At 38.3% G+C, this 19,713-nt stretch overlaps 1 protein-coding gene across 11 annotated transcripts in view; it reads left to right on the top strand.

The window, feature by feature from the left end:
- Nucleotides 1-19,713, top strand: part of DLG2 (discs large MAGUK scaffold protein 2) — a 2,011,757-nt gene that overhangs the window by 423,277 nt on the left and 1,568,767 nt on the right. For all 11 annotated transcript variants that reach the window (XM_067750569.1, XM_067750576.1, XM_067750568.1 and 8 more), the window contains one exon: nt 11,866-11,940. In XM_067750569.1, the coding sequence (XP_067606670.1) occupies nt 11,866-11,940 (75 nt within the window). The remainder of the gene's footprint in view (nt 1-11,865; nt 11,941-19,713) is intronic.

The raw sequence follows: 19,713 nt of genomic DNA, 5'->3' as shown, positions 1-19,713 counted from the left end.
TTTCCCTGCACAGTTTTCTATGGCCCTTGCTCATCCCTTACTCCTGACCCCAAAATGGATCTTTTTGATCTGTTATGTCACGTTTTATTTATACCATATTATTAATGTTGCTTTATAATTGCATGTTTATTAGTTTGTCTTTTTCCTTGGACTGGGAACTTCTTTAGACAGAGACTGAGTCTTGATATATCCTTATTTCTAATACAACAGCTAGCACTTACTAATTTCTCAATGAATGTTTGTTGACCAAATAAATGAATAAATGAACGAATGGTCCTAGTTTATAATCCTATTTTAAATGTAACACGTTGCACTGTATCTCCTAAAAGGTTGGGAGCTCTTTAAGAGAAAGGATTTAAATTTTTATATCTCTAAATTTTATATCTCTGTATATACCTAGCATGGTACCTTCTATATAATACATGTTTGATAAATGAATAGCTGAATAAATGTATATATAGCACTATCATGTGATACTTCTCAACCCAGAAAAAACTTCTGTGATTATGAGAATCATTTTATTGTGAACAGAACAACAGAAGCTTTTAGTTTTTTCTCTGCTTTCAGAAGAACATGCTATTTTGAATGAAACATTTAGGTCAAAATTTTATTTGGATGAATCATTTCTCACCCTGCCACACACAAACTTGTTCTGAGGACTAAATAACGAGAATGTCTATATAGTCATTGGTAAACTCCAAAGCGCTCTAACAGATATAAGCCCCTGATACACAAAAGATTTCTACTCTCTCTGGGGATGGGACAGGTTGAGCAAAAATCTTTAGAGTTTTCTTTGTCAAGTGTTTGTCACTATTGAAATTCTTTGTAGTTACATATTTACATAATCAATCTGAGATTTAATTGTCCAGCATATTTGGCTCATTTGCTCAGGATATTCTGGAATGAAATGTGTTAAGATGTTAAAGTTGGAAAAAGACCATCAAGGAAGATGAGAGACTTGGAGACATCAACCTATCTAAATAGCATAGTATTTTAAAAAGACCAAAACCCACTGATAGTTTTGTCTCTTAATATAACATGTTTTTCAAGGTTAGCATTTCAGATCCTGAATCCTGATCGAGTCACATATCAACAATATAGAGGTATAAATATTCAGGGTAGATGGATGGGAGAGAGAAGGGGAAGTGAAATCTGTCTTTAGGGTAATCTGTCACCAACTTCTATCTTACACTCTTACTTGGAGAGATAGGATGGCTCTTGAGGGAATTCTAATGTTCCCTCTTGATTTTTGGCCTAAGAATTAACTTAAAAATAGCCTAGAGAGTGTCCTTTCCCCTAGTTTTCATACTGGTCCTTGCTGGCCTTCTAAAGGCTGGGGACCTGCCAAGTAGGCAGTAACCCCAAACTCTGTCATGGTGCCCACATTAAATATTGGAGAGAAAAAATACTAAAAAAGGAGAAGGAAAAATTCTAGGAAAAAGAGAAATTTTAACCCTTTCACTTCCACTGCTGTGACTATTCCCTTGACGTATGTTAGATTTTGTCTTCTTTAGAAGTAGAGTGAAGTGGTAGGTAAAACCTGAGGTTGCAGTTTTCAGTAACCACACTTCAGTGGAAAGCTCTTGTGAGATTATCTGGTCCGGCAGTTCTTAACTTTTACTACCATGCAAACTCACAGAGATATAACCATATCCTATGGTAACAGTAGATCAGAATGACAGGGATATTCAACTGGAAGGTGTACCCTTTGGAGGAGGGTACATATCCTTTGGAGGAGGAAACATATTAAATTATTGGGAGGAATATAGGTTGGTATATGAGGGGATCAAATAAACCCCTCTCATTTTATACATGAGAAAAATGAGGTTTAAAGTGTAAAGGAACTTCCCCAAAGTTCCACAGATAGATTAATGGGGACACTAGGTAGATTAATGGGGACACTACTGAAATCTAAGATCCTAACTTCTATTCCAGTCTTATTTTTTTCTAGTCACACACTGTGGATTACCAAATAATATATGTTTTCATGGCATCTGTCTTCAGTAGGCCTTTTTATGTATCTGCCCCTGTGTAATCATATTGTTAATCTTGATTAAAACACTAATGGGAAGGCTTTAGTATCTAAAACTCAGGTAATAGTGGGACAGGAGACTCACACAGATTCTCATCTTTCTTTACTCCATGGTATATATCCATAGAAGCTTAAACACTACTTATTTATGCCCCCCATCACATTTTTTTTTCTTTTTTAATATTCTTTTTCATTATGGTTTATCATAGGATATTGTATATAGTTCCCCGTGCTATATATTAGGACCTTGTTGTTTATCCATTCTAAATGTAATAATTTGCATCTACCAACCCCAAATTCCCAGTCCATCCCTCTCCCTCACTCCTTCCCCCTTGGCAACCACAAGTCTGTTCTCTATGTCTGTGAATATGTTTCTGTTTTGTAGATAGGTTCATTTGTGCCATATTTTAGGTTCCACATATAAGTGATATCTGTCTTTCTCTTTCTGACTTGCTTCACTTAGTATGATAATCTCTAGTTGCATCCATGTTGCTGCAAATGGCATTATTTCATTCTTTGTTATGGCTGAGTAGTATTCCATTGTATATATGTACCACATCATCTTTATCCATTCATCTGTCAATGAACATTAAGGTTGTTTCCATGTTTTGTGTATTGTAAACAGTGCCACTATGAACACAAGGGTGCATGTATCTTTTTGAATTATAGTTTTATTCAGGTATATTCCAGGAGTGGGATTGCTGGATCATATGGTAATTCTATTTTTAGTTTTTGGAGGAACAGCCATAATGTTTTCAATAGTGGCTGTACCAACTTACATTCCCACAAACAGTGTAGGAATGTTCCCTTTTCTTCTCCACATCCACTCCAGCATTTGTTATTTGTAGACTTTTAGTGATGGCCATTCTGACCAGTGTCACCTATATATCCTGCTTTTTCTTTTTCTTTTTTAAAATGGTGTGTTAGTTTCTGCTTTATAACAAAGTGAATCAGTTATACATATACGTATGTTCCCATATCTCTTCCCTCTTGCGTCTCCCTCACTGCCACCTCCCTATCCCACCCCTCCAGGCGGTCACAAAGCACTGACCTGATCTCCCTTTACTATGCAGCTGCTTCCCACTAGCTATCTACCTTACGTTTGGTAGTGTATACATGTCCATGCCTCTCTCTCTCTTTGTCACAGCTTACCCTTCCCCCTCCCCATATCCTCAAGTCCATTCTCTAGTAGTTCTGTGTCTTTATTCCTGTATTACCCCTAGGTTCTTCATGACATTTTTTCCCTTAAATTCCATATATATGTGTTAGCATATGGTATTTGTCTTTCCCTTTCTCAAAACTTCACTCTGCATGACAGACTCTAGGTCCATCCACCTCATTACAAATAGCTCAATTTCGTTTCTTTTTATGGCTGAGTAATATTCCATTGTATATATGTGCCACATCTTCTTTACCCATTCATCCAATGATGGACATTTAGGTTGTTTCCATCTCTGGACTATTGTAAATAGAGCTGCAATGAACATTGTGGTACAAGACTCTTTTTGAGTTACGGTTTTCTCAGGGTATATGCCCAGGAGTGGGATTGCTGGGTTGTATGGTAGTTCTATTTGCAGCTTTTTAAGGAAACTCCATATTGTTCTCCACAATGGCTATATCAATTTACATTCCCACCAACAGTGCAAGAGAGTTCCCTTTTCTCCACACCCTCTCCAGCATTTATTGTTTCTAGATTTTTGATAATGGCCATTCTGAGTGGTGTGAGATGATATCTCATTGTAGTTTTGATTCGCATTTCTCTAATGATTAGTGATGTTGAGCATTCTTTCATGTGTTTGTTGGCAGTCTGTATATCTTCTTTGGAGAAATGTCTATTGAGGTCTTCTGCCCATTTTTGGATTGAGTTGTTTGTTTTTTTGTTATTGAGCTGAATGAGCTGCTTATAAATTTTGGAGATTAATCCTTTGTCAGTTGCTTCATTGGCAAGTATTTTCTCCCATTCTGAGGGTTGTCTTTTGGTCTTGTTTATGGTTTCCGTTGCTGTGCAAAAGCTTTGAAGTTGCATTAGGTCCCATTTGTTTATTTTTGATTTTATTTCCATTTCTCTAGGAGGTGGGTCAAAAAGGATCTTGCTGTGATTTATGTCATAGAGTGTTCTGCCTATGTTTTCCTCTAAGACTTTGATAGTTTCTGGCCTTACATTTAGGTCTTTAGTCCATTTTGAGCTTATTTTTGTGTATGGTGTTAGGGAGTGTTCTAATCTCATACTTTTACATGTAGCTGTCCAGTTTTCCCAGCACCACTTATTGAAGAGGCTGTCTTTTCTCCACTGTATATTCTTGCCTCCTTTATCAAAGATAAGGTGACCATATGTGCCTGGGTTTATCTCTGGGCTTTCTATCCTGTTCCATTGATCTATATTTCTGTTTTTGTGCCACTACCATACTGTCTTTATTGCTGTAGCTTTGTAGTATAGTCTGAAGTCAGGGAGCCAGATTCCTCCAGCTCCGTTTTTCGTTCTCAAGATTGCTTTGGCTATTCGGGGTCTTCTGTTTTTCCATACAAATTGTGAAACTTTTTGTTCTAGTTCTGTGAAAAATTCCAGTGGTAGTTTGGTAGGGATTGCATTGAATCTGTAGATTGCTTTGGGTAGTAGAGTCATGTTCACAATGTTGATTCTTCCAATCCAAGAACATGGTATATCTCTCCATCTGTTTGTATCATCTTTAATTTCTTTCATCAGTGTCTTATAATTTTCTGCATACAGGTCTTTTGTCTCCTTAGGTAGGTTTACTCCTAGATATTTTATTCTTTTTGTTGCAATGGTAAATGGGAGTGTTTTCTTTATTTCACTTTCAGATTTTTCATCCTTAGTGTATAGGAATGCCAGAGATTTCTGTGCATTAATTTTGGATCCTGCTACTTTACCAAATTCATTGATTAGCTCTAGCAGTTTTCTGGTAGCATCTTTAAGATTCTCTATGTGGAGTATCATGTCATCCTCAAACAGTGACAGCTTTACTTCTTCTTTTCCAATTTGGATTCCTCTTATTTCCTTTTCTTCTCTGATTGCTGTGGCTAAAACTTCCAAAACTATGTTGAATAAGAGTGGTGAGAGTGGGCAACCTTGTCTTGTTCCTGATGATAGTGGAAATGGTTTCAGTTTTTCACCATTGAGGATGATGTTGGTTGTGAGTTTGTCATATATGGCCTTTATTATGTTGAGGAAAGTTCCCTCTATGCCTAGGTTCTGCAGGGTTTTTATCATAAATGGGTGTTGAATTTTGTCAGAAGCTTTCTCTGCATCTATTGAGATGATTATATGGTTTTTCTCCTTCAGTTTTTTAATATGGTGTATCACGTTGATTGATTTGCGTATATTGAAGAATCCTTGCATTCCTGGAATAAACCCCACTTCATCACGGTGTATGATCTGTTTAATGTGCTGTTGGATTCTGTTTGCTAGTATTTTGTTGAGGATTTTTGCATCTATGTTCATCAGTGATATTGGCCTGTAGTTTTCTTTCTTTGTGACATCCTTGTCTGGTTTTGGTATCAGGGTGATGGTGGCCTCGTTGAATGAGTTTGGGACTGTTCCTCCCTCTGCTATATTTTGGAAGAGTTTGAGAAGGATAGGTGTTAGCTCTTCTCTAAATGTTCGATAGAATTCGCCTGTGAAGCCATCTGGGCCTGGGCTTTTGTTTGTTGGAAGATTTTTAATCACAGTTTCAATTTCAGTGCTTGTGATTGGTCTGTTCATATTTTCTATTTCTTCCTGATTCAGTCTTGGCAGGTTGTGCATTTCTAAGAATTTGTCCATTTCTTCCAGATTGTCCATTTTATTGCCATACAGTTGCTTGTAGTAATCTCTCATGATCTTTTGTATTTCTGCAGTGTCAGCTGTCACTTCTCCTTTTTCATTTCTAATTCTATTGATTTGAGTCTTCTCCCTTTTTTTTTTGATGAGTCCGGCTAATGGTTTATCAATTTTATTTATCTTCTTAAAGAACCAGCTTTTAGTTTTATTGATCTTTGCTATCGTTTCCTTCATTTCCTTTTCATTTATTTCTGATCTGATTTTTATGATTTCTTTCCTTCTGCTAACTTTGGGGTTTTTTTGTTCTTCTTTCTCTAATTGCTTTATGTGCTTTTTTATTTCCTCTTTGATTTCTTCAGTGATCACTTCGTTATTAAGTTGTGTATTGTTTAGCCTCCATGTGTTTGTATTTTTTACAGATCTTTTCCTGTAATTGATATCTAGTCTCATAGCGTTGTGGTCGGAAAAGATACTTGATACAATTTCAATTTTTTAACAATTTACCAAGGGTTGATTTGTGACCCAATGTATGATCTATCCTGGAGAATGTTCTGTGAGCACTTGAGAAAACTGTGTATTCTGTTGTTTTTGGATGGAATGTCCTATAAATATCAATTAAGTCCATCTTGTTTAATGTATCATTTAAAGCTTGTGTTTCCTTATTTATTTTCATTTTGGATGATCTGTCCATTGGTGAAAGTGGGGTGTTAAAGTCCCCTACTATGAATGTGTTCCTGTGGATTTCCGCTTTTGTGGCTGTTAGTATTTGCCTTATGAATTGAGGTGCTCCTATGTTGGGTGCATAAATATTTACAATTGTTATATCTTCTTCTTGGATCGATCCCTTGATCATTATGTAGTGTCCTTCTTTGTCTCTTCTAATAGTCTTTATTTTAAAGTCTATTTTGTATTATATAAGAATTGCTACTCCAGCTTTCTTTTGGTTTCTATTTGCATGAAATATCTTTTTCCATCCCCTTACTCTCAGTCTGTATGTGTCTCTAGGTCTGAAGTGGGTCTCTTGTAGACGGCAAATATATGGGTCTTGTTTTTGTATCCATTCAGCCAGTCTGTGTCTTTTGGTGGGAGCATTTAGTCCATTTACATTTAAGGTAATTATCTATATGTATGTTCCTATTCCCATTTTCTTAATTGTTTTGGGATCGTTATTGTAGGTTTTTTCCTTCTCTTGTGTTTCTTGCCTAGAGAAGTTCCTTTAGCAGTTGTTGTAGAGCTGGTTTGGTGGTGCTGAACTCTCTCAGCTTTTGCTTGTCTGTAAAGGTTTTAATTTCTCCATCAAATCTGAATGAGAACTTGCTGGGTAGAGTAATCTTGGTTGTAGGTTTTTCTCCTTCATCACTTTAAGTATGTCCTGCCAGTCCCTTCTGGCTTGCAGTTTCTGCTGAAAGATCAGATGTTAACCTTATGGGGATTCCCTTGTGTGTTATTTGTTGTTTTTCCCTTGCTGCTTTTAATATGTTTTCTTTGTATTTCATTTTTGACAGTTTGATTAATATGTGTCTTGGCATATTTCTCCTTGGACTTATCCTGTATGGGACTCTCTGTGCTTCCTGGACTTGATTAACTATTTCCTTTCCCATATTAGGGAAGTTTTCAACTATAATCTCTTCAAATATTTTCTCAGTCCCTTTCTTTTTCTCTTCTTCTTCTGGAACCCCTATAATTTGAATGTTGGTGCGTTTAATGTTGTCCCAGAGGTCACTGAGACTGTCCTCAGTTCTTTTCATTCTTTTTTCTTTATTCTGCTCTGCAGTAGTTATTTCCAGTATTTTATCTTCCAGGTCACTTATCCGTTCTTCTGCCTCAGTTATTCTGCTATTGATCCCATCTAGAGTATTTTTAATTTCATTTATTGTGTTGTTCACCATTGTTTGTTTCATCTTTAGTTCTTCTAGGACCTTGTTAAATGTTTCTTGCATTTTGTCTATTCTATTTCCCAGATTTTGGATCATCTTTACTATCATTATTCTGAATTCTTTTTCAGGTAGACTGCCTATTTCCTCTTCATTTGTTAGGTCTGGTGGGTTTTATCTTGCTCCTTCATCTGCTGTGTGTTTTTCTGTCTTCTCATTTTGCTTATCTTACTGTGTTTGGGGTCTACTTTTTGCAGGCTGCAGGTTCGTAGTTCCCGTTGTTTTTGGTGTGTGTCCCCAGTGGCTAAGGTTGGTTCAGTGGGTTGTGTAGGCTTCCTGGTGGAGGGGACTAGTGCCTGTGTTCTGGTGGATGAGGGTGGATCTTGTCTTTCTGGTGGGCAGGTCCACGTCTGGTGGTGTGTTTTGGGGTGTCTGTGGACTTATGGTTTTAGGCAGCGTCTCTGCTAATGGGTGGGGTTGTGTTCCTGTCTTGCTAGTTGTTTGGCATAGGATGTCCAGCACTGTAGCTTGCTGGTCGTTGAGTGAAGCTGGGTGCTGGTGTTGAGATGGAGATCTCTGGGAGTTTTTTGCCGTTTTATATTATGTGGAGCTGGGAGGTCTCTTGTGGACTAGTGTTCTGAAGTTGGCTCTCCCACCTCAGAGGCACAGCACTGACTCCTGGCTGTAGCACCAAAAGCTTTCATCCACATGGTTCAGAATAAAAGGGAGAAAACGTAGACATTAAGAATTAGTAGAAGTAGAAAGAAAGAAAGAAAGAAAGGGAGGGAGGAAGGAACTAAGGAGGGAAGGAAGGAAAAAAAGAAAGAAAGAAGATAAAGTAAAATAAAATAAAGTTATGAAATTTAAAAATAATTATTAAGGAAAAAATCAAAACAAAACAAAACAAAATGGACGGATAGAACCCTAGGACAAATGGTGGAAGCAAAGCTATACAGACAAAATCTCACACAGAAGCATACACATACACACTCACAAAAAGAGGAAAAGGGGAAAAAATAATAAACCTTGCTCTCAAAGTCCACCTCCTTAATTTGGGATGACTCGTCTATTTATGTATTCCACAGCTGCAGGGTACATCACGTTGACTGTGGAGCTTTAATCTGCTGCTTCTGAGGCTGCTGGTAGAGATTTCCCTTTCTCTTTGTTCGCACAGCTCCCAGGTGCTCAGCTTTGGATTTGGCCCCGCCTCTGCGTGTAGGTCGCCGGAGGGCGTCTGTTCTTCGCTCAGACAGGACGGGGTTAAAGGAGCCGCTCATTCGCGGGCTGTGGCGCGCTCAGGCCGGGGGAGGGAGGGGCACGGTGTGCGGGGCGGGCCTGCAGCGGCAGAGGCCGGCGTGACGTTGCACGAGCCTGAGGCACGCCGTGCGTTCTCCCGGGGTAGTTGTCGCTGGATCCCGGAACCCTGGCAGTGGCCGGCTGCACAGGCTCCCCGGAAGGTGGGTGTGGATAGTGACCTGTGCTCGCACACAGGCTTCTTGGTGGCGGCAGCAGCAGCCTTAGCGTCTCATCCCCGTCTCTGTGGTCCGCACTTTTAGCCGCGGCTCGCGCCCGTCTGTGGAGCTCCTTTAAGCAGCGCTCTTAATCCCCTGTCCTCGCGCACCAGGAAACAAAGAGGGAAGAAAAAGTCTCTTGCCTCTTCGGCAGCTCCAGACCTTTTCCCGGACTCCGTCCCGGCTAGTCGTGGCGCACTAACCTCCTGCAGGCTGTGTTCACGCCGCCAACCCCAGTCCTCCCCCAGCGCTCCGACCGAAGCCCGAGGACGGAAGCCCGAGCCTCAACTCCTAGCCCCGCCCGCCCCGGCGGGTGAGCAGACAAGCCTCTCGGACTAGTGAGTGCCAGTGGGCCCTGATCCTCTGTGCGGGAATCTCTCCGCTTTGCTCTCCGCACCCCTGTTGCTGTACTCTCCACCACGGCTCCGAAGCTTTCCCCCTCCGCCACCCGCAGTCTCCGCCAGCGAAGGGGCTTCCTAGCGTGTGGGAACCTTTCCTCCTTCACAGCTCCCTCCCACTGGTGCGGGTTCTGTCCCTATTCTTTTGTCTCTGTTGTTTATTTTTTCTTTTGCCCTAACCAGGTACGTGGGGGGTTTCTTCCCTTTTGGGAGGTCTGAGGTCTTCTGCCAGCGTTTAGTAGGTGTTCTGTAGGAGTTGTTCCACGTGTAGATGTATTTCTGGTGTATCTGTGGGGAGGAAGGTGATCTCCGCGTCTTACTCTTCCGCCATCTTCCCGGAAGCGTCCCCCCCATCACATTTTATGAGTACTTATATTCCTCCACCTAAGCACAGCTCACTTATTTATTGAATTTTCCTTCTTTACCATATGCTCCATAAAGATATATAGTATCTAGATGTAAAACAAGCTTATTATTACTACCCTCTACTAACAATAACGAATTATTACAAAGGACACATTCCTCACCATTAACATTGGTATGACATAATTAAAAATAATAACTAGCATTTTAATAATGCTTTCAATTTCAAAAGGCTTATCTTCACATGTAGATAAATTATATTTATCTGGCTTAAGGTATCAGAAAAGAACAATAAAAGTGTCCTTTTACTTTGTGTGTTCTTTTTCATTACATCCTTGCAAATTGTGGTAATTATCTGAAGCAAATCTTTATCATCTGATAGAAGTCCCGTGAATTAGGTGAGATACTAACACTGTTCTACAGCTGTGACTCCCAAGACTCAGAGCCACCTCCTGTTAGCAGGCACTTGGTTGAGCTTAGCTTGAAACTGTGGTCATCTGACAGCAGTCCAGTGCACCCTATGTACCCTGTTGGTATCGTATGTCATGTTTTGATTTAAACAAGAAAGCTGAGCATGGAGATTGATGATATAAGTGTATTTTTATGGTGACTCTATCAATAATCCCTTAAACAGCACTTCAGAGTTTAGTGATGCCTTAAAAATATATCACCTAAATAAAGGTTTCTCTAAAAGGCTTACAAATCACAAAATAGGATTCTTAGCACAAGTACTGAATTCAGTACTTTATTGCAGTTAAGTTAGACATGTTAAGGATCATTGATACATGAAATCATGTTAGTTGATGACATGTCTTAAGCCCCATTAAACAGAAAATGAAAAATACCAGCTTATCGTAGAAGGAGCAAGCATGGGCTGCAGAGTCAGTAAAATTCTTGCTGCAATCCCAGTTAGGATGCTTTCTTGTAGGGTAACTTATAGATGAGTTTCTTACCCTCTGTGAGCCTCAGTTTTCTCTCCTGTAATGGGCATAGCAACACATCCGTCCGGATTTGTTATAGCAACTAGTGATAATGTACTGAGTCCAGAATAACCTTTAGCATATTTTGTAGCTCAGTAAATCACAGCTGTGGTTAATATGATTATTTATTAACATTATTTGTAGTATTTATATATTATAATTGAGTGTACAATAAGTAAAGATAAAAGATGTTGTATTAGAATCACCTCCTCCCCTTTTAGCACTAATCAGAACTCTTAAAGGAAAGCACTTCGTTCTCTCTAAAAGGCCAATTAGAATTGAATTTATTAGAGTTACAACAAAAGAATAGGTTAGCTTGAGATACATTTCTTATGTAAAAAGAAGTGCCTGGCAAATTGTTCAGAATGTTAAATCTCTGTGCTCCTTGTTTCATTTCTTTGTACCTCAGTTTCTGATGTGACAGGAAAGGCCTCTAAAATCTATCCTGTACAACTCTACATTCTGGGATTCTATGAAATGCCCTAGAGAGAGTCATCACCATAAGCTTACAATCTGGAAGGGGAGACAAGTAAACAAGTCTTTCTGTACCTTGACTCAAGAGATTTCACAGGGGTACAGCATGTATTGGTGTCCTCTGGGAGCCTGGAGGAGAGACCAGTTCTGCTTCTAGGTTAGGAGGATTCTCAGGTGGTTCCCACCAGGACCTGAAAGGCCAGTTGCTGAGGAAGCCTGGTTCCAAAAACCTAGGCCTTAGCGAAATACAAAAACCAAAGAATAATTTCTTGTGCCTTGATAAGAGTAGAAATGACATACCTAGTTTCTTTTAGCACTGCACCAAAAAATTATTCTCGAAGATTTCTCCTATACTTGTAAACATGGTAATAAACACATTGATGATAAATATATCAGCTGGTGTAGATTGCTGCACATCATATGTAGAATATAACATATGTTTTACTTATTTGCAGCAAAACCAAGGCAAGTGCCCAGCCCAGAATTGTTCAGTGGAAGCCCCTGCTTGGATGCCTGTTCACCACTGTACTGTGAGTTTATTTGATTATTCTAAGATTGGCAAGATTAAAGTATAATTATTTTTATATGTTGGAACAACCTTAGTGGAATGGGCTAGAATACTCTCTGAAATTCTAGAGTAGAGCAAACATTTTGAAAGGAGAAAGAATGTCTTCTCAGAAAGCTCTGCATTATAAGAAGCACCGGTGATTAGGGATTACATGTATTTCTTTTTTGGAGTGAGAGTAACTTGTAAAGGATTTGTCGAAATGGGTTATTGGTGGTTTAGAATTGAATACTCTTTAAAATGAATGTGTTTGCACATGTATTTTTCTCAATAGCTGCATATTCAGCAATACTTGATTTTAGATGCCTTAGAGAAGGATTCTTTCTCTTCTTCCATTGTGTTGACTGTTTAATAGTGATGGGTACATGGATTTGCAATTTTCAAGTCTTCCTGGTATAATAATAGCCTCTACATTTGTGTGAAATCTTCCATCAGAGAATTTTCAAATGCCTTAGAAACAAACAGGTACGATGTCATCATTCCTCTGTTGTAAATGGGAAACTTAAATGCAAAGGAAGTAAGAATAGTGCATCGGTTGTAAGGTTGGGAATAGATTCTGGATGCCCTGACTGTCCTTTCATGAACTCATTCCATGACGCTGTGCTCTGAATAAGTGAAGAAAGTGGCTGATTGTATGATACACTTTTATATATACATTGCCTGATAGAAATGACAGTGGTTCCTCTGGGAACCGTGTGTGCTGTAACTGAGGGTTTGCCTGTCATGAAATAATTTGTGTATGATGGGGACGAAAAGTTCAAAAGTTACTTTTGAGGCATTCCCCTCATTTGACCTACCTTGCAGGCAGTATAAAGTGATATGTGGAGTGCTTTAAATATCCTCATCTATTATTGAGATACAGGCTTCTGAAAGGTGCAGCTGGACTCTCATAGCATGACTTATGACTGTTAAAAGGCAGTAGGCCTGGAGGAGTCTACTTTTCACTCAGATTGTGTGAGAGAATGAAGCCTCTTTCCTTGACTTTTATTTATCTGTGGAAGGTGAGAAGGTGGGATCACCTTTAATGAAGGAGTGATGATAATGCTAAGTTTTGGAGGCATTCCTGCAGTGCAGAGGCAGCTCAGCTTGCTGGAGACATGGAGAATAAAAATGTCACACTTTTGTGAGCAGGTGGTCAGAGGGGAGTGCCTGCTTAGAGACTCTGCTGATGCCAGAGAAAGGACGCGTTTTAATAATTCTGTTTCTTCATCAATCACTCCTTTTATTGTATCCTTAATGGTATTATCTCGCAATTACTGATTTATAATGCCTATTTCTCCAAGAAGACCATGTGCTTTTCAGGTTCCTAGTATACCTACACCTAGGTAAATCCCTGGGTACATGGTAGAAGGTCTGTGAGTGTATATTTAATAAATGAATCTTCAATCTGTTGATTTCCTCTTTATAATAAGTTTTAATAAATTATTTTGTAACTCTCACATTTCTCGCTGAATAGGAATAAATATATTTTTACTTTGTTAGTTGGGTGGTTTCCGTTTCTCACCTTCAAGTGTCCTTTTATACTTTCTCCTTCACAGTACCATTGAATATGCGTTTTGAGGAATTTTGTTTTCAAACTAGACAAAATTTAGTAGTTAGGTTCAGCTGTGTCAGGCACTATGGCAATTGCTAGAGATACAAAGGTAGATGGATAGTGGTCCCATTTTATCAAATACATCCATGTATTCCAATTAGTAGCTGATCCTCCAATACACTGATAATTTCAGCTCAAAATAAAAGAAATTTGACATTTTAGTTACTTTGTGCAGTCTTATTGCAAGTAAATCCATGATTAGAATTCTGTCTTTTGGATTATTAAAAACAGCTCATCCTTCATAATTACTGTGGAGTTACCGCTGAGGATCTGAGAATCCCATATTAGGTCTTCCTGTTGTAGAACACTAAAGACCAAATAGATGACTACATTTAAGACCCTTCCTGAAGATCACAAGTCTGAAATGCCAACACTTCAGTCTGATTTTCAGTTCTATGGTCAGGTGAGAGCATCAAAAAGATATTTCTTCTTGTTTCTGCCATAGAATTGGTAGCTGCTGGTTGCGTAGATTTCCTTTGCCATTTACTTAAAAGTAATACATCTCCCAGTGGGGCAAGCACTTTCTGGAGGAATTGCACAACCCATAATGATTCTGCTTTCTCTGTCAGTAACCCCAGTCTACAAAAGTAGGCTCCTAGTGGCCATGTTTGGGCTCTGCGAGTCTGTGCCTGGCCATGACTGACTGATCCAAGAGGTAAATATCTGATCCCAGGTGAGCCTGTTGGGTTCTCTCTCCTGGGTATTTGAAATTTGTACCAGAGAGATATCAAACTGGTAGCCATCAGTATTGAATCATATGAATGACAATAGTTTGGAAAATATTCTATGAACCTCACTTGCTGAGATTCCTTGAGTTGCCGAGATTCCTTGAGTTGCTGTATATTTGCCCTTTGAGGTTTAGCTTGCTTAAATCTCTCTTTGATTTTGTGAGAAGGGCTCAATAACCTGCTGATAATCAGTAAGTTACATTTTTTTCCTTAAGTTATCTAGATTTTGTTTTATTTTGTTTGTTTGGGGGAATTTATTGCTCTTTGATTTATTTGCAGCCAAAAAGTAAACTCGCTTAACTAACATCTCCTGGTCAGCAACATTTATGGAGCTCCCACCAGAATTGATGTAACGAGTAGTTGTCTCAGACAGAATGAAGCACTCAGAACTGTGGGATTTTGATAATTTATAATAGTCCATTCATTTCAAGTATCTGGTTATATATAACACTTGCGTACATAAAAATGAGCAAAGAATAATTTGGTAATGACTTAACTCACATTATAACCTGAGAAATATGGCTAGTTAACAATACAGTAATAAAAGTATATTTACATAACAAAAACTATATACAATATGTAAAGTAGTTCTGGTATTAATTTCCATTTTCTCATCTCTCAGGAAATAGAGAAAATCTTAGCCTCTAGCCTCCTGCGTTTAAGAGAATGTCTTGTCCCCCTCAAATCCTCTATGGGCTGAAGCAGGTTATAAATAAATTAATACATACTTACATTCATGATAAATGGATAGTCTCTGTTATCTTTGTGCATTTTTAAATTCACTTGATTCTTTCCTACATTTCTCTCCCCGTGCCCTATTCTTTCTTGGTGTTTTGCTCTGGAATAATTGTATCCTTATAGCTGGGCTTTGTTACTATATTCAAAACAGTCCTGGTCTTTGTGTGTGCTTTTGCCTCCAGGTTCATTTTAAGTGCAGAGGTTTTATCATTGGTTTTTCCAAGAAACTTTCTCTCTCCAAATTGTTTTTCAAATGCCTGTCAACAGCTACATATTGCCTTAAAAATGACTTCTTTTACTACTTGATTACTCTCCTCTTGGATACTCTCTTTTTTTGGCACTGCACATCTCTGTAATAATGGGACCAAGAAGTGTTTTTAAAGACTTTTCCTTTTAGTCAGAATTACAATGTACAGATTGGGATTCAAGCTGAATAGAAAATTTACCTCCAGCAATTATACAGAAACATGGGCATATTTATACTTTGTGAATAATTATAAGTGAAATATTTTCTCTAGTGAGAAGTGTGACAGTTCTGTTTATTCATCTTTCCTTGTATGGCTACATTAAGCATTAGAATGATACCCTTCCTCACCTCTACACTTTACATTTAATTGGGTTGTATGCCCATTGGTTTGTACGATCACCAGTATGAACACAGTGGTTACCTGAACCCCTGCCACTTAGAAACAAATGAGAAGAGACCCACAGGTTCTGGGACTCAGGTGAAGACAGGCAGATCTCTGAATCTGGAGTGAGCTAGGCTAGGAATCAGTTCCTGTCAGTTGGAAATAAAGAACCTTAGATTTGACCAGCTGCAGGAGGCTTGAGCGGCTGCTGCATTTCAGGGCAGGTCTCTGGACCACTCAGTATGACTATGGCCTATGAGTGGATTTGGTCACTTTGAGGAATGTCCCCAAACGCAATCCTTAGTTATTAAGCATTACTCAGAAATGGCTGTAATGTATAATTTTACTGATTAGACATATGATATATAAATATACATATTTGTCTAGAATAATTGCTTTGTTTCTCTTTATGTTTGCACACCCCTTAGTTCCTGGAAATTTAAAAATAATGTAATGAGAGGAGTTTCTAAAAGCTAAGTTGAAAAAAAAATCCCTGCTGTTATGGAGCTTATCATGGATATTGTTATTTCTGCATATCTCTATTGTTATGTAGTATTCACCCATAAATAGGTATGGGAAATATTTTTAAAAATCATATAAGCATTTGCAAATAAGAACACTGTACTCTGAATGCATCAACCCTCATTTAGTCATTCAAGGAGCATTTACTGAACATATTTTGTAGGTTGTAACTGACCCTTTGATTCCTCAGGATAGAGCAGGGAACAATACATGCATATAATCATTATACTCTGTAATATATGCTATATAATGGTCTGTACAAAAAGCTATAACTTTTCAGAATGGAGATTTGCCTCAAGATGGATTTTGCAAGACAGAATATGCAGTTTTTGGTAATAGTTAAGTATAAAAGCTTTAGAATTGTATAAGTTTTGTGTTAAAATACAAATTCTGCCACTTACTAGACGTATAACATTGGACAATCTACTTAATCTCTCTGAGTTTACACGTGTAACAGGATATTTTGAGATTTACATGAGGTAATGCATGCCATGTGTTAACACAGCACCTGCCACGTGGTAATTGCTTGAAAAGTGGTAAGAGAAAAGAAAGAAAAGGATAGGTCATTCTAGAAAGTGATGGGGAAGGATGAATTGGTGAAGCAAAACATAAAGAACAGGCAATAACTCATTATTAATTTAGGGCTATTTAGGAGGGCCCTTTCTTCCAAAAGGATTCTGGCTTGTTCAGGAAGAGTTTCCAGGAGTTAATACACAACTCTTTAAGACTGTAAAAGGAGAAATCCTGAAGCTCTTGAAAAGAAGCATTTGCCCTCTGACAGGCAAGAACTGATGATATGGAGTGTCATATTGAGATGTTTGTATTCTGAGTAATATAAAGCCATTTTTGAAGAGTGGGGCTAGATACTCTTTTTAATTTAAAAGCATATTAACATTTCACTACAATGTCTCTCTAGATTATGAAAGTAATTTTTCTCTTTTATGGGAAATCAATAAAAACAGACGTTCCTGTAAGAAACCAGAGGAGATGTTCTTTTAAAGTGTTTATTGTTTCAGCATGTTCTCCCAGACTGCCTCCCATTACCCACAATTGGGATCAATCCCTCTAATTGAAACCAGTTAATACAATGTGCATAAGCTATTCTATACTAGTGCAAAGGTTTTTTTCACCTGTTTTGGTAGCTTCTCCCCCACCTTTTTTTCTCCACAGTTCATTGTGTGACTTCCTTTTGTATACAGCCCAAATAAATACCCAGACCATGGTACTTAGAAACATCCAATGCAGTCATAAAACAAATAATGTTGTGTCTGCTCTCTGGGTGTTGTAGAGTTCCTAGGAACACAGACCCACTGGGCAAACTCTGCTGCTGGGAAATTACACCCAGGATGGCTTTGACGGGTATTGTCTTTCCAAAGACTGGATGTAATTTTTATTTTTTAGGGCAAGGTTTTCATACCATCAGTGGTTAGTTCCCTTATAGAACAAAAAGTTAGGATGTTATCAGATGATCACAATTTTAGGAAAATTTTGGAAAATTACAGAGTACAGGGCTTTAAATTGGTCTACACTGGGATTAGAGTACATCTGGCCATATGGGTGGTAGCCGTAGGGTTAGAAAAGAATTCAGAGGGGAAATTTCCTTAGAAAAAATCACAATGCACTTTAAGAGATGTGAGCTCTGTGGAATGGCTCTGATTCCAACTTGGATGTAGTTAGGGCTTTGAATCAAGGAAAGTATGAGGAAGACTAGGTTGATACAATGGATATATTGCTTTTTTCCCCTCTCTTCTGGCCATTATAGTACTTTCGACTTGTACTGGTTTCCTCTCTAGGTTCGAAAGAACCAGCTGGGAACTGCAGGATTCATATCAAATAATTTTGTTACACTGATCTTTGAAGCATGCTCAGAAAGGGAACCCACAGTATTTATGGGTTTGGGGGGGGGGGTTCATGGGAGAGATGAAAGGGCATTTACAGTGAGCACACATGAAAAACACACAGAGTAAAGAACTAAAGACATGTAAACATGTACCCAGCATGCCCTGTGCAGAGATGAAGGTTTCAAGTCCTGAGGTTGCTGGCAAGATCTGAGAAGCTATCCATCAGTGTTCTTATTTTTTTCCCACAGATTTACTGAAATATAATTCACACACTATTATAATTCAACCATTTAAAGCACACAGTTCAGTGACTTCAGTACATTCAGAGTTGTGCTGCTCTCACTACTACCAATTTTAGAACATTTTCATGAGCTCAAAAGAAACCCCATGTCCATTATAAGCCGCTCCCCACTCCTCTTCCCTCCAGCTCCTGGCGATCACTAATCTGCTTCCCATCTCTACGGATTTGCTTATTCTAGACATTTCCTATGAATGGAATTATAAAATACATGGCCCTTTGTGATTAGCTTCTTTCACTTAACTAGTATTTTCAAGGTTTAGCCATGTTGTAGCATATATCAGTTCTTCATTACTTTATCTTGATGAGTAATATTCTGTCATATGGCCATACCACATTTTGTTTATCCATTCATCAGTTGGTAGACATCTGTGTTGTTTGCCCTTTTTCATCATGTGAATAATGCTACTATGAGTATTCATATGCAACTTTTTGTATGGACATATGTTTTTACTTCTCTTGGATGTATACCTAGGAGAGGAATTACTGAGTTGTATGGTAACTGTGTTTAACCTTTTGAGGAACTGCCAGACTGTTTTGTAAAGCAGTTACACTAGTTTACATTCCCACCGGCAATGTGCAAGGGTTTCAATTCTCCACATCCTCACAACGTTTGTTATTATCTGTCCTTTTTATTGTAGTCATACTAGTGGGTATGAAGTGATATCTCACTGTGGTTTTGATTTGCACTTCCCTAATAATTAGTGATGTGTTGAGCATCTTTTCATGTACTTTTAGGCTATTCTTTTATCTTTGGAGAAATGTCTATTTAGATTTTTTACCTATTTAAAAAATTTTTTTTTTGTCTTTAAGTCTTTGAGTTGTAAGAGTTCTCTATATGTTTTTAATACTAATTCCTTATTAGATATGTGATTTGCAGATATTTTGTACCATTCTGTGGATTGTCTTTTTACTTTTTGATACTCTCATTTGAAGCACAAAATACACATATATATCACATCTTCTTTATCCATTCATCTGTTTTTTTGGAATTTTTGAATTTTGTTTTATTTATTTTTTTATACAGCAGGTTCTTATTAGTCATCCATTTTATACACATCAGTGTATACATGTCAATCCCAATCTCCCAGTTCAGCACACCCCCACCCCCACCCCCCACTGCTTTCCCCCCTTGGTGTCCATACGTTTGTTCTCTACATCTGTGTCTCTGTTTCTGCCCTGCAAACCGGTTCATCTGTACCATTTTTCTAGGTTCCACATATATGCATTAATATGCGATATTTATTTTTCTCTTTCTGACTTACTTCATTCTGTATGACAGTCTCTAGATTCATCCACGTCTCTACAGATGACCCAATTTCATTCCTTTTTAAGGCTGAGTAATATTCCATTGTATATACGTACCACATCTTCTTTATCCATTTGTC

The sequence above is a fragment of the Pseudorca crassidens genome, chromosome 9 (assembly GCF_039906515.1).
Source record: "Pseudorca crassidens isolate mPseCra1 chromosome 9, mPseCra1.hap1, whole genome shotgun sequence".
NCBI lineage: Eukaryota > Metazoa > Chordata > Mammalia > Artiodactyla > Delphinidae > Pseudorca > Pseudorca crassidens.
Note: the sequence above shows the minus strand (reverse complement) of the source record. Positions and strands in the feature narration are given on the sequence as shown.